The sequence below is a fragment of the Varroa destructor genome, unplaced genomic scaffold, assembly GCF_002443255.2.
Source record: "Varroa destructor unplaced genomic scaffold, Vdes_3.0 BEIS01000003.1, whole genome shotgun sequence".
In the NCBI taxonomy this organism is placed as follows: Eukaryota; Metazoa; Arthropoda; class Arachnida; order Mesostigmata; family Varroidae; genus Varroa; species Varroa destructor.
This window is the reverse complement of record NW_019211456.1, coordinates 57987602-58009703: the sequence shown is the minus strand read 5'-3', so window position 1 is coordinate 58009703 and position 22102 is coordinate 57987602. Positions and strand designations below refer to the sequence as shown.

Sequence of the window (22102 nt, the reverse complement as noted above, 5' to 3'; positions counted from 1 at the left end):
TGAACCGCTCACCAACTGTTAGTAAGGCTGATGAACATTTGTAGATGTATCAAGTTTGAATGATTTGAAACTCTCAAGGTTTTTAAACTTTTCTTTTTTTCCCAAGAACTAATTTATTTTTACTATAAGTACTTCGTAAACATCAATCGAACCGTTCGACCACCAAAAGCGATTTAGGTTAAATGTCTACTAGGTATTCCATGCAATACAATGAAATAAGACGCAATCAATATAACCTTACCGAATACTTTCTTTTTACGACATTGTGAACTTCACATGTAATGCTTTAGTACGCAATAGAAACTTTGTTTACTTCAATTCGCTCTAGGGTGTGGTAAAGCATCTCTCTACTGTGGAGATTTCCATTTGTAAGGACTAACTAACTTTGTCTTCTGATCGTATCGTACGTTATGCTGTACAAAACACACCGATACAATGACGCGTATAAGAGTGGAAAACACATAGGTGCCGAAAGTCGAAAAGTTGTTTAATATTTCAAAGCTTGAAGGCACGGCCAAGTAAATGTTTTAGCAGAATTCATAGAAACAAATCAATACGTGAACAAGTCCTTTTCATGGAGGCCACCGTGAATGCTTAAAATATGAGTCCTACGCATAAGTCTCCTCATACCGAACTTTTCAATAATGTGCAAATATATAATACTTTGACGATAATTCTTGTATCCACACTGCCTACTAGATTTATCAGTTACGTCCTTAATAGTAAAGTTAACTCATATGATACATAGTCAAGTTTATAATATATGTTATTTAGCTATGACAATATTATATGGCGACAGCTATGATCAGTTGGCTGTTTATAATAATAATGGTACACCTAGCTAGGTGTCTTGCGTTAATCGATAGTATCCTTAAACGATTTTTCTATTTTTTCAAATAATTTATTAATCTGCCTGCGTATGATATCGCCCCAAGTTCTGACTTCATGTTCAGACAATTCAATTACTTGGGCTATTTGAATCCGGTCAAGAATTTATGGCCTAAGCCTATCATATCCTACTCGTCCTACTGAAAAATAAAGTTATACAGCAGTATTTACAATTCCAGTGCACGGTTTGAATAAATTTAATGATGTTTTGTTAAGTAATTAAGTGAGGACTTTACAGTTTGTTGTGAACAAAGGAATTAGATGTAGGCTCTTATTGAAAAAGAAGACCAAAATGTGTTTGTGGTACAGCAATTTGTCGAGAGAAGGATGATTGCATAGCTTTAATAATTTATATATCAATAGCATAATAGGGCCATGTTAATATTATGACATTTATGATATGAATGAAGAACTGAATATAATTCATACACGTTTCTTCACCTGTCTCCCACCCGACAGATAGTCACGTCTTACACCGTACAGAAGACATGACTATTTGTAAAAAAGACTAGAAAGAAGGTCTAGGTAAGATTTCTTTCGGGTCAGTCATTGTCCGATGTTTACACAATGCTGTGTAAGCACATAGCATACAAATGGCATAGTTCCTCATGTTGGTATGTCTTTTGCGAACATCTTATTACAAATAAGAATCACGTCGATTATATATCGATATTGTAAGTTAATATATATTTGTCATCAACAAGACTAGATATATTCATAGTCATTATTGGATATTTTTAGGCACGGTAGCTTTCAGAATAATTTTCTTTGCAATACAATCCCCATTGCAGGGGTGATGGCTGGGGTTCTTTTCTCAACGTTTCTATGTTGCGTCGTTCTCCTATGTGTGGCATTCTATTACCGACGAAGAGTGAATAGACTCAAATCTGAACTTGCCTATGTGACCTATACGGCGGAACGAATGACCCCGGAACATCATCTAGATAATTCAACCTATCAGGCGAACTATCAGGTAATTTCATACTAGTGACAACTCAAGGTTCTCAACTACGTTCGCTGCCTTCATTCGTCGCATTTACCTGGTGACCGTCTTCGTAAACAGCTTTTAATTTACAAATCTCTATTATAGGTCTTTTTTGTAAGTTCGGTTCGTTCGTCATGGAGAACGTTTTCTCTCCTGTGTTCTATTTCTCAAAGCAATTAAGTATGCTCTGTTGACTTTTAGGAACGAAAAGTAAATAGGGTATTTTCATTGCCTTAAATAGACGAGGCCTCGCAGGGGGTCTACAGTTTGAAGATAATGTATATTTATTCGTAATTCAAAACGAAAATATTTTTCTTTATATTTAGGCTACCCCCGATTGCGGAGCGGTGAGCAACGTTCAAACTTTGCTTCCGAATAATATCAAATTTGTGAACAATGACCTTTCCTCGACGAACAGTTTTACCTCAAACAGCATCGGAAATCTTCCCGTAGGAATCGGTGCTGCTGGACCTTCAGGTATTTGCGCTTAAATAGTTAGAGCTATATACTTGCACTGAATCTGGATACCATACGTTTCAACATTGCACCATAAAAATATACGATTAGTACGCAGGGTACTAATTGCAATAGCGTGTAAATTAGCCTTTTTGCGTAATATTAGCATGAACTTGTTAGGTACGGTTCTGTGGCTACTGTGTAAAGGTTCAAAATAAAAGATCGAATTGATTCTAAGATTTAAAGCGTCATGTGGGCTATTCCCTACAAGCAAAATTCAGCGGGTATTCGATCTGTGATACACGTGAATTCAGCAGAATCCAATGCTGTATCGTGTTGTAATATCTCTTATCTCTGCTTGATAAGGGATTCGGGAATTGCACTTTGTTATCACTTTGAGACATTAATCATTTTCAATAATGTACTTTCACCATCTATACGGTGGATATATAATAATGGGGAAGGGAAAAAATTCATTCAAAATTTCAGAATCTCAAAGATAGGAGTCAAAAGTTCAGCGCAGTCCGAACAAACATAGCGTCCCACTCGTTGTAAAATACATCATTCTTGTCAACAACGCATCTTATGTAGTTGCTTCTGACAAGAGTTTTATGAATTTATTGGCATAGTACGCTGACATACCCGTTACTATCAAGGTTTACTATAGGTAATTATTTACACACGAAATCATCAATCCGGTGAAGTTGGCAAACGGTGCGCAAATGCTTGTTTTGCTTTGTCAAGCAAAATGCAATTCGTGGGCATCGCAGTACATCTGCCATTCAGAAGATGGCTTCACATTGTGCAGCAGAACTTCACGCGAACTAATGGCAGATGAATAATACATTTTGAACTATCCAATTTGGCAGTAAATTATTATAAGACATTAACTTCACCTAATAATAAAATAACAGTTCTTAATCGGAGGAAGGGCATATCCTCCTGAATTTCAATGATTGATTGATTGATTTGTTCGTTAAGTTTTCAGCAACCCAAATAGCCCCACTATTTAGCGCAGGTCAGGTCATATGGGCCAATTTATTGTGATTGAACTGTTTTGGCCATCACAGTTCGTTAATTTGCAGATTGCTAATATTATATTCTCCACTTTACATGAATGTCCCTTTACTCTATACATCATATAAAGCATATTAAAGCATATGTAGAATGTATAATAATAATTTTTCTATTTTCCGTATATTACTATAGCTTAAGCTTAGACAAGACAAAAAAAAACATTAACGAAATAGGTATAGTACGCTTTTAAACATTTGATGTCGATTATGTTAATTGTCTTCTAATGTTCCATTTATATCAAGTGGTAAATGCTTGCAATAAATGTCTGAAAGAGGGATCCTGAATTGGCAACTTCTTGTTCATCACTAGCTACAGACCGCGTATCTTTGAAATCTCTTGCAAGCTTATAGCATGTATCGCTGTTACCTTCTTACGAATGAAATCCTCTATGTCTGGCTGTTCGAGAAATCACTTTGCAACTTCTGTGCCATATCTAACTAGAGGTCCCCTTTCCGTTCGGTTTTCGAAAAGGCGAGCTAAGAATGGCTCAGGCCTTACATACATTGTCTGCCATTGCTTTCCTACTGATTAAAATGTATGGAGCCAAAAAAGTAGTATTGCACAGCAGGAAAACAACAAGAAGGAAATGAAAATGATTAATTCATTTGCCTTTAGCGTACGCAGATATTGTAAAACAATGGGTATCCTTTATGGTGTCGCTTGTTTGTACTTGAGTGTACTATATACTAGAAAAAGAATGCTCAGCACGTTACTCGGTTCCGTTTGCAGCGTACGCAAATCCCTTCTTCTTGCTTGGTCGATTCAAGCTTTGTTGACTATTGAGCTTTCGTGTTCGAGCAGGTACTCCCTTAGCGACTGATTGCCTTCGTTATGGTTATGGAGTTCAGTTTCGTGAACGCCGTTTCTACTGTCTGAAAGATTGTGCCTGCAAATAATAACGTTTGTGATTTTTAGGGACTGATTTAGGTATTAGCTAACGTTTAAACAGTACATAAATATAAAATAAACTTTTTGTCGAGTGGTTAAACAAGCGTCGCTCTTGGTCCCTGGCATAAAATACTGTTTAAGATAATTTATGGTTTTCGTTTCCAACCATGCCCTAGAACGGACACGTTATCGCCCTGGGGATCGTGCATGCTTAATAGTGCATGAACAGCTTCGAATGTTATCGAAAGTTCTTCAGGCCAAGTAGCAAAAACAGGAAAAGGTATCTTGCAATTGAAATATTGGTTCTCTTCCAACTATTGTGAGAGAGAGGTGTAATTAGCCGGGTAACGGGAACTAGACATACGTTTCTTCACAGGCATGCAACAGCACTTGCACACATGTACAAATATATACAACAAAAGGGCACAAATATGTATCTGCATATGACCATACTAGTTACTTAAGTAAATATACTTTTAAAGAACTCGGTCTAAAAAGCAGAACAGATACCTAGAAACTGTAATTGTTTTCTTATTGTACGTGATTTTCTATTATAATTTCCATGTTGCATGTAGAGGTACGTTTATGTGAGTTGTCCTTTACAGGCGTCCAGGCTGTATGTACATTAAGCCACACAAAAAACTCGAACGTGGAGCGAGCAAAAATCGGAGAAGATTCGTACTATGCCACCATGGGAAGAGCCCAGCATTTCCAACAACAGCAGCGGCATGGATCAGATGGAAGCGGCGGAAGAGGCGGAAGTAAAAAGGGCTGTTGCAGTACAACTCTGCCCCGTTCTGGCCAGCAAGGGACATTTGGCCTGAATACGGCTTCAGGTGGCGAAGAATATGCCGCTAGAAAGAGTAAAGGTGAATGTTATGATTGCTTTTTAAATTAAAATGATTTAATTAATTATAATTAAATTAAATTAAAGCGAAAATTAAAAAAAAAAATGTAAAAACTAATGTTAACTAGAGCGTCTATTTTGGGTATCGTTTTGGGTATTTATAGGGAATACAATTCGTGTAAAAAAGTAAACTGACTGTACGTGTAGACTTAACGTCTAGGCGAATTTATAGCATTTTATTTTTGATTTTTATATATTTTGCTTTTGTTATTCGTAAAAGTAGTTTCATCTAAGTAGCTGAGTATTTACCGATATCTTTTTATAAGGATTAGTATAATTGACACAAGAAACTGGTTACTAGTAAGTTTATTGATTTTCCGAATTCTTACGAAGTTTGAAGACTTTGTTTTAAAGGTAGAACACTTTAGAACTTGAAGTAGACTTATATAAATAGAGTCCAAGGAATCTGAGACGGCTATTGGAAGGTTTATACCTGGACGTAACAGTGCATAAACATCAGGTAGATAATAAAACAAAGTATAGGAAATATCTTTCAAAGCTCTTTTGATCCCTTTCATACCGAGTGCAAATCGGGCGATTTGGTCAGTTCAACAAAACGATACCTCATTCATTATACCTTCCAGACAATATATACCACAAAAATATATCAGTACATAGTCTGGCCCAAGTTTCCAAGCCCATTAACTTCTTTCAGCATCTTTAACTCCTAAAAAAATTAGTGATGAGTGAGATAGGAAAGAAAAAGCAGATTTTTGCTTGTTTATGTTTATCACGAAGCTAGAAAAACTGGGGACAGAAAAATATTTTGATAGTCCTCTTATGGTAGACGTTTCTGTGGTGACATAAGTCGCTAAAACCAAAATCTTAATGTTAACACTGTGTACTAACTATGGTTTCTTGACGAAATTGCACATTTTATTTAAATATCGTTCATAACGTTTTTACAGAATTGGACTTCCGGCCTAACATTTACCAGAGCATTGATGACCTGAAAACGTTGACAAAAGAGCCATTTTATTGCGAGGTCCGGGACGGTAAATCAACGATGTCAAAAGATGAGGACATTTCTAACCAGCTGGAAGCGTCTAATTGCGCGGCAGGTGAGGGTGAATGCTCAAACGCGCGCGAATCTCGGCAGCGGGGCAGCACGAGCACGCTACGTAGCACCGATGGTAAGAATCAGAGATGTTTTGATTAATCAATTACTATATTTAAGAAAAGTGTGACAAAAAATATATTGTATTTTAAAATAGATTAAATTCACTTTATTCGTATATATTGATGTTTCATATGGATGAATGGACGGATTTTTTTTTGTTAACTGTACCTATAATTGGGTAATTTAAAAAAACCGTGTTCAGAAAGCCAATAGTAGGTTTTGTACGCTTCTCGCAATCTAAATTGCTTCTCTGTTGTTGAAAAGCTCTAACTAGATATTATCTATTTCAACAAAAAAACTGTTGGTTTATAGAAAAAATTAGTTTATAGTATATATATATATATATATATTATGCAATAATTGCAATTTTTTTTCAATGTTTCCAGAGAACAACGAATATTCATCGAAGTTAACATTAAAAGCGGAAAAATATTACGGTGTTGTTCTCAAGAAGGGTGAAGATCCGAAAGTGTAAATAATGTTATCCATGCTAGCGTTGCCTGTAAATACTATCTAGAGAAAACGACAATAGATATAGACAAGGTATATATAGATCAAAACAAATAAGGAAGAAGATAACTCTTGGCTATCAAAAAAAAAACACTCATATATTCGCACGGCCACCATATTTGTTTGACGCACTCACACATTATTACTATTAGGGTAATATTAAGACATTATTTAGCAGTCTTGATCAAAAGTAGAATTTAGCTGTGCTTAGTACAAGCATAGCTTTCGTTCGGAACTGATGCATAATGTAATTCTTTGATGTAAGTACCTGTTTTTTTCCTATGGCTAGAGAAAATTCAGGATAGCAGTTGACGCTTTTTTTTTTCGACGAGTGGAAGAAGTGCGCATCGTGCGAAAAAAAAAAGAAAAAAAAAAAGATGTTTCCTATTTGTTCACACGTAACGCGATCCATCGGGCACATATATGTAATAGGCCTAGACATTGTTGCTAACAATCGCTCTGCACTTCGCTTCCGATTGTTTTGCTCAAAATTCGACAAGTCACTAGTGTGTATACACGTATTGAAGCATGATAGGTCAGTTGCAGGATGACACTAGTTGAAGTAGCTAACGGAAGTGGCGAATGATCTGTAAATACTATGGATATAAGAACGACGGTGTTTATTATTAGTGATCAGTGTGGCAGAATGAGAGAAGAGAGAAAGCTCAGAAGAAACAGGGAGTGATGCTAATTAGTTAAATCATTCATTCATAATAACATTAACACAGTAAGACCTAACAGTTGCCCCGTTCTGTTGGCGTATTGAGTGCATTTAATAAACTGTTCAAGCTAATTGCAACTCTAACAATGGTTGTATTTTTCTTTGCAGCATAAGTATTTATATCTTGTATGCAAATATTTATAGATGTATTTCATAGAGGACTAGCTTATCGCGAATGAGAACTTCTCGTTGGCATGTAAAATAATCGCTTCTTTTCGCTGCAGTAAGCTGAATTTTATCTACTGTTCAATAATACAAATAGAATGAGAATTTAGCCTCTTCAGTCTCTGGTTTTGTTATGTTGAAAATGTCAGTTATATCTAAATTTAGTCCAAGCTACAGGGTACAGAATTCTTTTTGAGGCTAAGGATGCAAATATAATAAATTAAAATTAATAGGTGACTCTAAATAAAATAAGCATGTGAAACATTATATCACATTGACAGCACCGTGTCAGATTATGGCCTCACACCAGTAAACTTCATTACGCCAGCGGATGCACTTGCATAATATAACTCATGTGTACGGTCAAGAGCAAAATCTAAAGTTTGGTAGGACTAGTCCAGAAAAGACTAACGATACTTGCAGCAGACGCCAGTGTAGAAGGCTCAGTGACCGAGAAGTTGCTCATGGCCCCCTGGGGCCTTTAAAGCAGAATGCAAACATCCGGGTGATGCATTAACGCTCGCGAAATGTCCGCGGTCACGGCCGCTGAGATAATCCGGCTAATAATATGAGACGTAAATAGGGTAACGGCTAGTTGGATTTGCCTCGCAGGCAGGACCTGTTAAGGGTTAGTGGGACTAAACCCCCAGCTCTTATTATCATAGGCCATTAATAGTGCGTATTAGCTTCCATAAACGATGCATTTTCATCTGAAAGGGTTAGGCGTATTTCATTGCATGTGAAACCTAGGCCTGTATATACAGTGTCTAAAATACTTGCGCGACACCCTGTTGATATAATGGGTCAAATTCGTTACTTACGGTATATAAAATTTTTTTTTCAGTCTACATAGCATTGAACAAAATGTGCGTTGAATGTAGTATTCAGGTATACACTAATTTGTACACATATCCCATACATCTTGTCTGTGGGTTTTATAAGCAAGCTTTCACTTTGCTGGCTAAATAAATCTATGAATGGACAAGAGTTTTTTTTTTTTATGTTAATGCTGTACGATTGATCGACTGGGTACAAAACAATTCGTTTCCTGAAAAAAACACTTACACTCTTGACGGCAAACGATTGATGAGTGCGATTCAATTTCGATGCGATGCATTATTAGATGTAAACTGTTTTAGATACAATAAACCGTACTAAATTCAGGTGTTAGGTCAAGGATAACACGCGTAATGATAATTTTTTAAAAGAAGCGGCGCTGATCATCTAAGAAATGATTATAATAAGCCGTTAGGATTCGGTAAAAACAATTTCAATTAAAAACTACAGCTCCACATTCGTCGAACGAAAGTTCTGCTTCTACTTTTGCTACCGCTAATAAATCAAGCCCGGGACGTCTCCGATTGGCTGACTTGATTGAGTCCTGCTAAGAACGCCACACTTTAACTCGTTATCCAGCGAATGCAGCTGGAATTAAAACTGGACTGTTCAAACGATCGAATGAGCAATCGATCAGCGGAAACAAATATGGTCGAGGTGTAGAGGGAACGGCGGAATCAGTAAGGAGACAAAGCCATATCCACGTGAAGCAGATTGGCGCTGATGACGCGTATCAACATGGATGACTCAAGTACTACAGTGACATTGCTTGTGAACTATTTCAGCTTTCGTCGTGACGATCTATACATATATATGGCTCGAGATTAAACTTCAATATAAAAGCTTGTTTCAAGTACTTGAAAAAGGAAGTTAGGAAGGAAAATAGGTGAAGACTAAGATTCCCTAGCATCGATATATATAGCACATAAAATATAGCGATACTGCTTATGCTACTACGAGCACAAATTCTGACTATAAAAAAAAAAACAGGCTCTGCAATAGTTACGCATTTGCTCGGTGGTAGAGTACAACTGGGTATTGTGCTGATGCTAGAAACTTGACAAATCGGTAAGCCTTGAAAATCATAAAGCAACTTTTTTAGAAGAAAGAAAGACGTTATTATTCAACCTCGATGACTCACAGAGACCTCTATATACAGGCATGTCTTTAAGCAAGTTAATCTTAAAATGCATGAGATAGATCATAGGTGGCAATACATGCTTTATTGAACTTTAACCCTTCTATACAGTCATTTGAAAAAAATGTATAATGACATATATTTTTAAGAGACTATAATAAAGCTTTAAAATGGTCCTAGGGCATTAGCGTCAGTGATGATTAATTTATGTAATCTTGGACCCAAAACCGTTTCCCGTTTCTGCTTATGCCAGCGCTCAGTTACTGGGTTAAAATGATCCGTGAGACTCCACAGCCATCTCCAACCCCCGTGCTTGCCCCCTCGTGGCTCGGTTGAGTTTTCTAAAGTATTGAAACAGGCATTTTATTTGCAATAATTTTTTCTCCTTTCGGCCATTATGACGCTAATTGCGACCGCGAACATCTCACCAAGACTATACTTGTGTCGAGCTTTTATGTGAACATATGAGACTAAAATATGTATCCGGGGGATACGTGTGAGGTACTTTTCTTATGTTCTCATTTAGCCTTAAAATGGTGAATATAGACATATGCATGGTATTAATACGCAAAAAAAACAAGGGCACCTTTTAGTTGTAAATGGTATGCAATGTAACAGGACTTGAACTTGGAATTCAAGCATATCGCACAGATCAGTCAGATTTAGGAGTTCTTATATGACAAAATAGTGTATTCGTCAAGCAGACTTTCGATTTAGCCACATGGACCAATGAGGGGCTCAACACTCACAAAGGCTTGAAAACAAATAATTATAAAACTAAGATTCAAATTCGCGTATCAGGCTTTGGTTGTTGTAGCTTTTATCTTTAGTCAAAGAGCACTTGGTCTTAACAAACCAAAGATCTTTACAACACAACCATGTCAGACTATTTTTTATTAAAAATCATCTTACTGCTCCCTTTAGACTATTGGCAGTAGAATTTTCAGTACTCAATTTCTATCGCTTTCTACTAACTCCAAGGAGGCTCAGCCTGAGCCTATACATATAGCTTGTCTATAGGCAAAATGATACAAATTGAGATTCTATATTCCCCGATACGAATACTCACAAGAAGGTTACACGGGCAATTTCTCATTTCTCCATCTCTCATCGCTAGTATCACATTCCATTGAGCAGGTTTTTAGTAATAAAGGCACGATCTGGACATGTTTGGACCATTTACTTGGGCTTTCGCTGCATCTGCTCTCACTTTGGTTTTCGAACTAGCTTTTTTGTATCATTTTCGTTTATTGAGGCTTCCCCCTTGCATTTCTCTCACATGATGTTCGAACGGTTTCTGAGCGCTCACCTTCTTGTTGTTGCGCCTCAACCCCATCAGCTAACCGAATCGGGAATCCCTTAGGCAAAACGAAGGCAAGTGGTTGGAAGCCTGAAAAGTGAAAATGGGCCTTTGCTGCGTATTACTTAGAGCAGCTGGCTTCCGCTCCACTATCTTCGGGCAAGCTTGAAAGTTTAAAAAAATCGGGTTTTTACCACACTCAAAATTCCTACGCTCGGATATCAATATCTAAACTACTTCTCATATAATTTACATGTTAATCCTTTGTTATTTTTTGTAAAAGTTACGATAATCTAGGGTTGCTGACTGTAATTGATTAGGTTTAGCGCTCGAAAATCGCAAAAATGCTAGTCGTAAAAAATAGTAAAAAATGCTAGTATATTTCATAATATTCATTTCCAAGATTTATCGTTAATATTACAGCTGATCAATTTTGTGTTATTTTTGAAGTAACATTGTGTTCTTTCGGTACTTTAGATAATTTGTGAAATTTGTAACGACCAGCAAGCGCACCTTAGGATATCACGTAGTCTCGCGAAACCTTGTTTATTAGTTATTACGATTACTGAAAAACAAGCTTCACAATGTGGATCTTCGGTCCTGATAAATAGAACGATCCACAGATAAAGCCTCATTTATTCGGTTAACAAATATTTTTTATATAGTATATAATATACTAACTAGCATTCCTAGCGGACACGACTTCCAGGTTAACCTGTTTTTTTTTCTGGGAGGGGGAGAGTAGTTACCGAGGTAGGGTTAACCAAGCTTAACATATTATTTACGGCATGGCAACGCCGTTTCGAAGTAGCTTAAAGCAATTAGGGATCCTGAAAAAATGATTAAAATCAAAAATATGTTAACAAATCCTATATATATAGATAGGACACTGCACCCAAATTAGATCAAACCTTGGTAGTCTATGTAATATAACGGGCGCACATTCATCTTCTACTTCTAGTGCAAGACGGAAACCAGTTCTCTCTACAAAAAAAACAACAAACTCAGTTATCGGAAAGACTAGTACGCGGTTTCGAAGCTTGAGTAAATATTAGCCATCATCGAATCTTACGGCGCTAAACGAACCCTCATTAAGATTATAAGCTTCTTTTTTTGCTCGAAATCGACGGTTGACGTTATCACGAGTTTCCATGCGGCTTCAGAAAATCCAAGCAAGATGTTAATGAGATAAAGCGAAAAATCCTCAGTAGAAACTAGATTTTCAAAGATTCATCAAAGGGGCTTAAGAAGCCGTTTTTGATACACCTTTTTTCTATAGAAATTACAGCCGTTTTAAGAAAGGCAGCGTCAATTGCTAATTGGGTTCCTAAGTTCCAATGGTTAGACTTTTTGCACCTTTTTAAACCTTTTGGCCGTTTTGACTCCTTGTATTTTGAGACCTTTGGCCTGCTATTGGCACACAATTTAATTCCGTTAGAAGCTTTTATACGTGGCGCATTTAGGCAACACTTTGGCTAGTTCAGAACTACCAATATTGCTTCACGTCAGGCCTTTATTGAGAAATTGTACGCAATGCCCCTATTAGGCAGAAAAGGAGGAGTGTTCTGAAAACGACTAATTAATGGTTTAGCTCCCAAATCGAAACTGTAATTGCGGTGGATGGTAGGTATATTAAGGCAATTAAAGAAAAAGGAAAAAGAAACTATTGGAAGCGACACTTCTAATACATACAAAAAAAATTCTTAAGTATCCATGTTTATTTAGATACAAAATTAGAGACAATGCATAAAAGCCCCACATTACATCGGCAAACTTGCTATCTTGGGAGAGACACGAAGCATCTCTGTAGAATCTCCTTTTGTCATGCAAGTGCTTTTGGGACGACGACGACGACGACGACTGGTGGGCCACGTGCTCACCATTATTATTCAATCTTCTTGCCGTCGTTCCATTTGGCCTGTTCGGTACGGATACGTCTGCCGTTCTTGTTCAGAACAGCCTCACCTCTGTTTCACAGATCGATGTTGCCCCTCGCTGACCAACAAAGAATTCATACGGAAGGTAAACTCAATCGTAATGAGTTACCGTCGACCAGGGCTTTTTGTAGCATCCTGCTTTCCTTTGGAGCTTCTTCAATCTAAAACCTGACACCGATCTAAATCAGAATTTAGAGATGGAAAACCTACTATATGACACTTCATAAATGAAAGTCAATATATGTTTTCTTTTTTCTAAATTTCAATTAAGAGGAGTAAAGTGCACATACTCTTATCTTGCTATGAGTAAATTATTGATTTGATATCGGATAAGTGCTAATAGAATTGGTGATACGCTAATTGTGACAATACACAATAATATATGCATCCACCAAGATGTCTGTACTTCTGTAAGCCCTTGTTGGGTTGATCTTTGTTGCCTTGTAAAGCACGCCTGCGCGTCGCATCGGCGAGCTTACCTACTGTTATAAGAAGACATCAATTTACTCACTTATATATATTAGCTGTTCATATCTGCTCGTTTACTTCAAACGTGCATGAAGTAACTGGGCGAGCAACGTGTGAAATTAACACGATTTTAACTTTATCCAGGCTTCAATAAATGATAAAATATTTCTTAACACACGTATGAGAAACACAGATAGTTTCTGATGCAACACGTATAAACATGAGTACACTTATTCGCAAAAAGCATTTTATTGCTAAATGATCGTTTCACAATTCCTGCGCTTGTTGTTGATTTCAAATATGTTCGGTTTGAGTGATTACCCAACCATTACAATTCTTCCTCCTATAATTCTTACTTATTCTATTGTAATGTTTGTACTTGTTGCCACGAGAAATACAGAGGTAATCTGTTTAAGCTGGGGGCGTAAGACACATTTTGATCATTTAGCCATAGGACAGAAAATGAATTTCATTATCCCCTTTTGTCCTTCTTTCTGCTTAGTTACTTCGAATTTCTGCTATTTAGCTTTGAACTCGTCAAATCCTTGAAGAAATATTACACAACCGTATTAGGGTACTTGTAGGCAATTTCTCACCATAAAGCACGAATGTTTAACTATTAAAGTTCCCATTTAATACCTAATGATTCATTTCCTTTCGATAAGTTCGATGGAAAAGCGAAACGTAGGTAGATTAGGCAAATTGAATGCATCAAACTCGTTGACATGATACACATATTTGTCGAAAAGCGACAAGTTAATTCAACAAAAGTAAAAGGATATTTACAATACATAGACTACAAAAAAAAAAAGACGTTTAATCCACTTGTTTAAATGTAAAAAAAAAGTTGTTACAAAAACTCCTATTGCACAGAATAAATGATTACTGGAATACACACAATGTTATAAATTCAAGAATTTAAAACCTGAAAACTTAATCGGTAATTAGATCTGCTTGCATACACAATTATTCCATAACACGACGAGATGAATGCAAAATATATTCTAGAACCACCTAGTATATCTGTCTAAAAACTAAGTAAAAGAAAGGAACGAACCAAATTGAGCTAGCTTTCTTTGAAACGCCGGCTATTGAAGAACAACAACGACGACGACGACGACAACCCATCCTTAGTGAAGCAATTCATGGAAGGCTTGAAGTACTCGAATGAGTACTCTTTAGTGGAAAAAATTGTGACATCTGAGATTTCAGCTACCGATTCGAAATAATTTTTATACGAGGCGACATAGTGAGCGCAGCTGAAAGCAGGGTAGTCCATCCCTTTACAGTCCACTTTCAGCTACTTACTCTGATATCTTCGTATTGTCATGAATTCGGACATAGCGAACACTTTGTGTGACTATTACGATAGCGAATCATGTATGAAACAATTGACGGGATGCTGGGAGCAGGAGAAAAAATTAGTCCAAAGATTGAACAACAAAGTGAAAAACAAACAAAAAAGTCTGACGGGACCGCGACCCAAGCTATAAAATAAGTTGTCAATGGTCCCATTCGAAGCTACATGCGGGTGCGCCACAAAGTCTATAAGTGATGTTTTGTTATGAGGGGCACACTGTTACATTGCCGTTATCAACTCCTTGATGTTCATGAGTGTAATCACTAGCACTATGCGTAATGCGTGAATGTCGACATGGAAATGGAGGACGCGAAAAGGGAGACAATTCAAACTTGCAGAAGTGCCACAATTAAAATTCGGTATAGATGGCTTAGCTATGCCCGCCTATGATCCATAAAATAGTTAGTTGTCGTAAACAATTTTGCAAAACGTCGTCGCCAGCTTCTCTATGAACCTGAACCCAAGTGGAAAAAGACGGGGACTCCTGTACTGGCTGTGTGTAGTAGGGACGAGAACGGGTCACCATTTATACATATCTTCATTAAAATATAAACGCTACAAGAAAACCTAAAGCGATAGTGCCACCGTATTTTTAATAGCAGTACAAAAAGATGAACAGGCCAATGTCTCCTTATTTACTTTACTTTCTTCCGACCTAAGTAATAATCCGCAGTCACATCAACTAGGAAAAGACAAAGGAACATCAAGGATAGTTAGGAGCGAAAAGTTAGTTATGCCGGGGGTTCTTAACGCGAGAAATGTTGCCTTGGACATTTCGGTCGAACTTGGACGAATTCTGTATTGAGAAGCATTAAACAGCTTGCACATCAGCTTGCCACAATAGGAAAAAGGAATTCGGGAGTAAAAGGGCTGATTTTCACTATCACTCTTTGCACTTAGAGAATAATAAAAAGACCGAATTCAAGAGCACGCTTATCCCTACCGACCGTTGTTGTTCCTGTTCGTAGAAATATACAGGAAGTAAGTAGAATGTAGAGAAGAGAATTGGACAAAGAGCGTGACAGAAAGGACAAAGCAGGCGGGCGGAAGGGAAAATGCAAAGAGACAAAATGAGCATACGTATATAACATACAGCGGAAGACCAGCGGGCAGGCGTCCGTCATTGTCGCTTCTGCTGCTCTTGTCTGCCAACACATCAAAGAAAGTGAACACAGGCACCAAGGGCTCTCCTGCAACCGCGTGCGGCAAGCTCGAACAAATCGAAATGAATGCGCCGGCACTAGTCACACTACACACGAGTATAGTTCTATAGGTGCAACACCCTCATGACCACACATTCGAATGTGTACCTCGACATAGAGACGGCCATTCATTGCCTCAAGCCAAACAATGTGTACCGGCTTTCATTACGAATCTGACTTAGAACATCCTGCAGCACTAACGACAGAAAACACTCAGAGTCTCTAAACAGAGTGCGCTTCCTCGGCGCAACAAGGCAGATTGTTACTCCTTTGGAACGGCGCCCCTTGTTTCTATCCGGACCCCAGCAGACTTCGGCCACTCCGCGTCCAACAAGTAGATAGTAGTAGTCTTCAGTTTTGCAAACGATGTTCCAACCAACCATCTGCTGCTACTGTCTGTTGATTGCGTATTTAGGGTTTGTCGGCTGGCTGAGGGTCACTCATTCAATCGGTTGGTAGTTTGTCGCCCTTAGGTTGATGTACCACGAAGTACAAAGTAGGTAATAATAGAAATAAAGGCCCTTGGCCAGAACCGGCTCGACTAAATTTTATCAATGACCACGTTATTTTTACAAATACTCGGTTAGGCTATGCTCTAGAAACTTTAACTAGCCCTACAATATAATATTCTGTTTCAGCCACTTGTCAATGTAATAGCATTTTAAATCTACTATGAATATATACGTACTTTATCGAAAAAGCTCTGTACAGTTGTACAAAACAAGACTTTTTCAGGTATGATACACGCGATAGCTTCTATAAAAAAGGGTAGTTCGCGTATCGTTTTGTTATGGATTTTATTTCTTCAACCATTGGTTTTTCTCGATCTTTATAAGCATCTACAGGAGCAAAACGATCTAGAAGAAACTCATATGATACTTTGCCTTTAGCGTGCCGTGCAATTTTTGCAGTATAATCCTGTTTTTAAGGCGAAAATAAGTGCAAAGTTGCAATTGGTCTCAGAACAACTGAAAAAAGGTCGTACTAAAACTTCAATGAATTTACTGCCAATTGAGTTGAAATTTTTAGCGACCCTTGTCGACGTGCTGCACGTAAACGATACAGCTTAAAACCGAGTGCAAAATTCTTGGAACCTTTAGATCGACCGTTATGCGCGTTTACGAAGTGAGCCTGCGTGGGAGAACGCATAATGAATGCAACTAGTTTTTACAGGTTGAGACAAAGAGGCCGTTCTCTCCGAAAAATGGTATGTTAAAAAGTATTGTTAAGTGTTAGAATAACGAGTAACGATATTTGTCCGTCTATCAATCTATGAATATATGTAAACTACTTGAACAAGGATTACCAAGGACAAAAAACCTTTGGAAACTTTGTGACGAGTTGCCTCAATCTTAACGAAGGCTATCCAATAGAAACCGGGTTTTCCCATATTGTATTGAGGTGTTGAGGGCCATGTACAGAAACGAGTCTATAGACATTTATGTTGCAGGTTCACAAATTGAACAGTGCATATTTCGCCGAAAGCAAGAAGTGATACTTAAGCCCTCTTGCAACCTATTGCGAAGTAAGCAATTTCGTTTTTGCTGAATTTTCGTGTACATAGTCGGCTGTGTTCTCTGTATCATCAGGGTAGCACAGGGTTTAACATTAAGTTAAAACGTTTCGTTAAAATTATCTTGAAATTTATCCTTTCTACAATAGTTCCAACGGCGTATTATTATATGCAGACACTTTCAGTTTGGAAGTTTCGTACTTTGTGAGGAGCTTTCGTTTATACTGAGGTCCTTTTTTAGACAGTCGTGAAGACAACAGAATTTGCGATACGAATCTTGTTCATCTTATATCGGTGACGGTGGCCAAAAAGGACAGGCATATGGAGAGGCGCTTTTCAACCATTGTCATTTTCGGCATACAATGTAGGTTTCTACAAAGTATAAAGGACAAAAGATACCTACATTGATAAATGATCGTGACCAAAAGGTCATTAGCAATTCCTTATTTCAAACCTATGCACTTATATATACTAGATCTATTCCGATCGAGGGTTGACTTTATTTTCGATACTAGTTAATAGCCAAAATAACTAACTGCACAACTTTAATTCTGAACTATTTTACGTGTAACTTAGAATTTTCACAATCGTCAAGATTTATTTACTTTTCGATAAAATGTTGCAAAATGAATACTTTCGTGACATCTGCAACTCTAACTCTAATGCTACTGGAAACGTAATTTTTTACTACGAAGTACTTTCTATCCAGTTTGCCTCAAATCCGTTGTGTATTCAGCGTTCTTGTATGCCTAAGGCTGTAGAATGCCTACACATCAAACGAAGACATTGTTGTGACTGAACGAAAGTACAGATTCGGCGTTCTTTCGATAGAACATTTTTAGGCCCATTGGAAGGCTTTGGACGAACGTTCTGTGCTGTTAGATGGCGTTGGTCAACTGACTTGGCGTGAATATTATAATTAAGTAAAATAAATATGGCATCTTTATGCAGTAAACGCTAATTGCATTACTGCAAAAAATCACGATGCGCTGCAGTGTTTTATATATATCCTAATTAAGTTAGTTGTGTCTACAAATGTCTAAAGGTAAACGCTTGTGTAACCTAAGCGCCAAGCTTTAGGCGTCTTTGCGTGGAGTCTGCTGCTAGCTACGCAAAAAGCTCTTGGCTTATACTGTCAAACATGGTGCCAATCGGTGAGAATTAGCTTCTCTGTTATTACATTAAGACCTGTGCTAGGTAACGGACCCTTCTGTCTCTCTCAATGAGTAAAAGTGACATTTTATTTAACTTAATAATTAACATAAGAATCAGAAACATTTATTTTAAGGTAAGTGGGTTAACAGGGATGCTCCGATTGGACGAGAATTAATTAAGCTTTCCGCCTATTAAAGTTATTATGTCTTAGCTACTTGCGTGTGAACGATCTGCAGAGATCAAATCGGATTCCTCTTTACCAGTAAGAACGAAACTAACTTGTGTCATTATCACTCCAGCTCTTATGGTCTGTTCAATTCGGCAATAGGAGCAGCACCAATGCTCGTCAACTTGTGACGCCAGGGCTAGTTCAGCTGATTATAGCTAGCCTTCATCTCATATCTGCATGTATGAGTGCCTTGGACGTCTACAGCCCACCATGAAGCTTGTTGAAGAAGCCGTGGAGCCTGCTTTGAGCTGAAAGTTGCCTGGCCAAGGAACCTACATAGAAAAAGGATAGGAGGGACGTGTGCGGCAGCAACAAAAATGAGATCGTTCTGAAGGAACGTCAACAAACACATATCCATCGATATCACAGTGGTCTCTTTCCTTGTGTCTTCTTTACGGTTTTCCCAGTCAACCAGAGAGCCAGTCAAGCAGCAAGTGAACGGGAGAACCGGCGGTCAAAGAAGTGGCTGAGTTAGCCAGTCGGTGTTCGTACTTGCCGGAACGTTAGCCTGCCCTTCCGATCTCCCGCTGCAATCGAATTCCCTATTCGGTTCTCTATGCTCGTATGCGCGTTGGATGCCAGTTCTCGGCACCGGGTAATTTGACTGCATTCTCCTCATATTTATATTCAAATCTGCCTCCCTTCCATTCGGATTCGACTGCTGCTGTCGACGCTTCCATCTTGAACAGGCAAGTTGCACTGGGCCATTGCTATTGTCCGAACGGCAGGGTTCCTAACGTTTCCCGCTCTATACGACAACGACGCAGGCGCTGCGGCCACCGGCACTGCCAAGTACACTAGCGCTAGCATTGAACCTAAAACCTGCAGCAGCACACCTACTTCGCCTTTAACCGGCGTTTGCGGACGCAGTCACAGCCAAAATCGGAATGGCATTCACTCACACAAGCACACAGGAAACGTGCACACATGCATTCGGTTACGCGGCTACAGGGGGCAAACCCCTTCGGTATGCACGCATAAACGCACGACCGCAAGAGCCGGCTGAACTAGCTCCGCGTCGACCGCCTAGCGATGTTCAGACATATGCCGATCGTCGCCATGACCGCCTAGGGTGTGTATGTACGGGGCGGCGGGGGGGGGGGGGGGGGGGGCACGATTGCGAGTTTGGCAGAGAAACGCCTCTTTCACTTTCAGCCCCTGCGGTATTTCAGAGGATAGGCTCCCACTGGCAATGCTGTGCTGGATTGTCGGATGGCTGCTGGCTGTTTTGTCTATCTCCCGCTTCTTCGTCGCCCATCGTTCTACTATATTTTCTTACAGTTCCTGTCGCCTCAGTTCTGAGGGCCAGCCAGCCAGCCAGTCCATCTTAACGCGCAGTGACTCTTCTTCCTCTATTGCTTTCTCTCCGTCCTGCTCCTTTACTGGGTCCCTTCACAATCTTTGTCCTCCCAGTGCGTGATGGCTTTAGAGGCGTGCTAGCCGTATGAATAAATATCACAACACACACGCACAGCTTCGTCTACACAAGGCTACGGGTTCTGCACGGATGGACGAATGGACGGACGGGCAAATAGAGGTACGGGTCCTCCGCACTTTTCGGTTCCGTTTACCACGTGAGCGTGCGTCGTGGTCTTTGTGGTCACACACAGTGCCCATGAACCTCACGCCCCTTGTGCCAGTACCAAATTCAAATCCAATTTTTCTCTCGGCTCAGCGGGAGGCATCGCTGCAGCTCATAGAACCTCGGCAGTGGTCACAAAAAAAAAAAGAAGCAGGAAGCCCGCGAGCACGGACACAGCCGGTTAACCGAAGTGAGGAAGATGAAAAAGACAACTAGACGCAGGAGAATAACAGATGGAACCACTACTGCTGCTGCCGTTGCAAACACGTTAGCCTCTTCGTCGCTACTAAAGTATACTGCCGGCAGCATCTCACCTTCACAAATGATAGGGTCAAAGAGATCAAAAATTGCAGCCAGACAGAAAAGATGGTGACGGCGATGACTACAAGGAAGGGCATCGCGTTGTTGTAAAGAGGCTGCCATCAATCCATTGCCCATAGGACTAGTCCGCGTAATCTTCTCCTATGTCGTTAAAACTCTCCTAGACGATATAAACGATTAATCCACATTGTTCGCAGCAACTGTACGAGGCAACAGCCATGTTGGATAGCCTTATCAAAAGGAAAAATGTTTATTGAGTCACCATTTTTCACAGAAATTCATAACTGAGGCAGAAAAGATTTTCGATGCATGCATGTAGCTGTTTGATTCGCAGCAATTCTATTTAGATATTCGAATATCTAATTAACAAGTGTTTATAAAATCGAAACGAGCTTTTTACCTGTTTAACTTCTTTTGAACCATACTTAATATTTTATTTTAAATTTGACGAAAACCACCTCTTATAAATATGTGTATATAGGAATACGGTTGGTACATTTTGCAATGCTATCCTTCAGTTAAATCAAACACATTCGTGACATTAAGCTCATATGTCCTTGACGACCTAAAACGGAAATACTGTTAGTTATATGAGACTGTACAACTAATAGATAATATGGCAGTTCCTATGATAGCTTAGTGAGTAACGTGTTCTCCTGCAAGCTTGAAAAACAAGTGATGGTGGACGTTCGACTCTGGACTCTGGAGATATAGTTTGTCTTGTAGAGGTGGCCAGCCATCTTCTTCCGCACGCTACTGGACGTAAGCTCAAAACATTTCGTAGTGAAATTGATGCAAAATAGGGATTAGTTAGTCAACTGGACATTACGCATATTTAAATGATAACTTTTGTCATACAAGCATGTTGCAAGCTTGATTTTGGGCTGCGTTTTTGAGTTAGCTATAGATAGTCGTGGGGTTACAATGAGCAACAAAAAGTAGAAGTCTAAGCGGAGGTCGCAACAATCGTAGACTGAAAAAAATCATCTATGAAATGTACAATAACATATAAATGAACATAGACACTGCTGTTGTATCCTTATTTAGAATAAACACAATACATAATTATATTTGCTATAAAGCCATTTAAAGTCTATACAAATCTTAAGTCCCTTTCGAATAATGCCGCTTTCTTGAAGCAACACGTTATCTAACGGACACAAAGCCATGAAACTAAAGGGGTAAGCCTTCAATGAAAAAAGCTCACTGCAAAAGTCGACACAGGAAAATGACTTGCATTAGAATGCCGCGCTAACGGACTGATTCGGTCAGCAATCTGAAACACTGTGCGTTTTCCCAGGATTGTTTTCATCTGTGCAAGTCGAAAAAAGACGCGGGATTTT

General features: G+C 38.8%; 1 protein-coding gene across 5 annotated transcripts in view; it reads left to right on the top strand.

Annotated features, from left to right (window-relative positions):
• Positions 1 to 7639, top strand: part of LOC111248436 (uncharacterized) — a 62784-nt gene extending 55145 nt beyond the window's left edge. For 4 of the 5 annotated variants that reach the window (XM_086983154.1, XM_086983152.1, XM_086983151.1 and 1 more), the window contains 5 exons: positions 1680 to 1861; positions 2200 to 2350; positions 4870 to 5163; positions 6110 to 6334; positions 6708 to 7639. In XM_086983154.1, coding sequence (XP_086839280.1) covers positions 1680 to 1861; positions 2200 to 2350; positions 4870 to 5163; positions 6110 to 6334; positions 6708 to 6796 — 941 coding nt within the window. In that variant the 3' untranslated portion in view covers positions 6797 to 7639. The remainder of the gene's footprint in view (positions 1 to 1679; positions 1862 to 2199; positions 2351 to 4869; positions 5164 to 6109; positions 6335 to 6707) is intronic. The other variant, XM_086983153.1, reaches the window with a different exon arrangement.
• The last annotated feature ends 14463 nt before the right edge of the window (positions 7640 to 22102 follow it).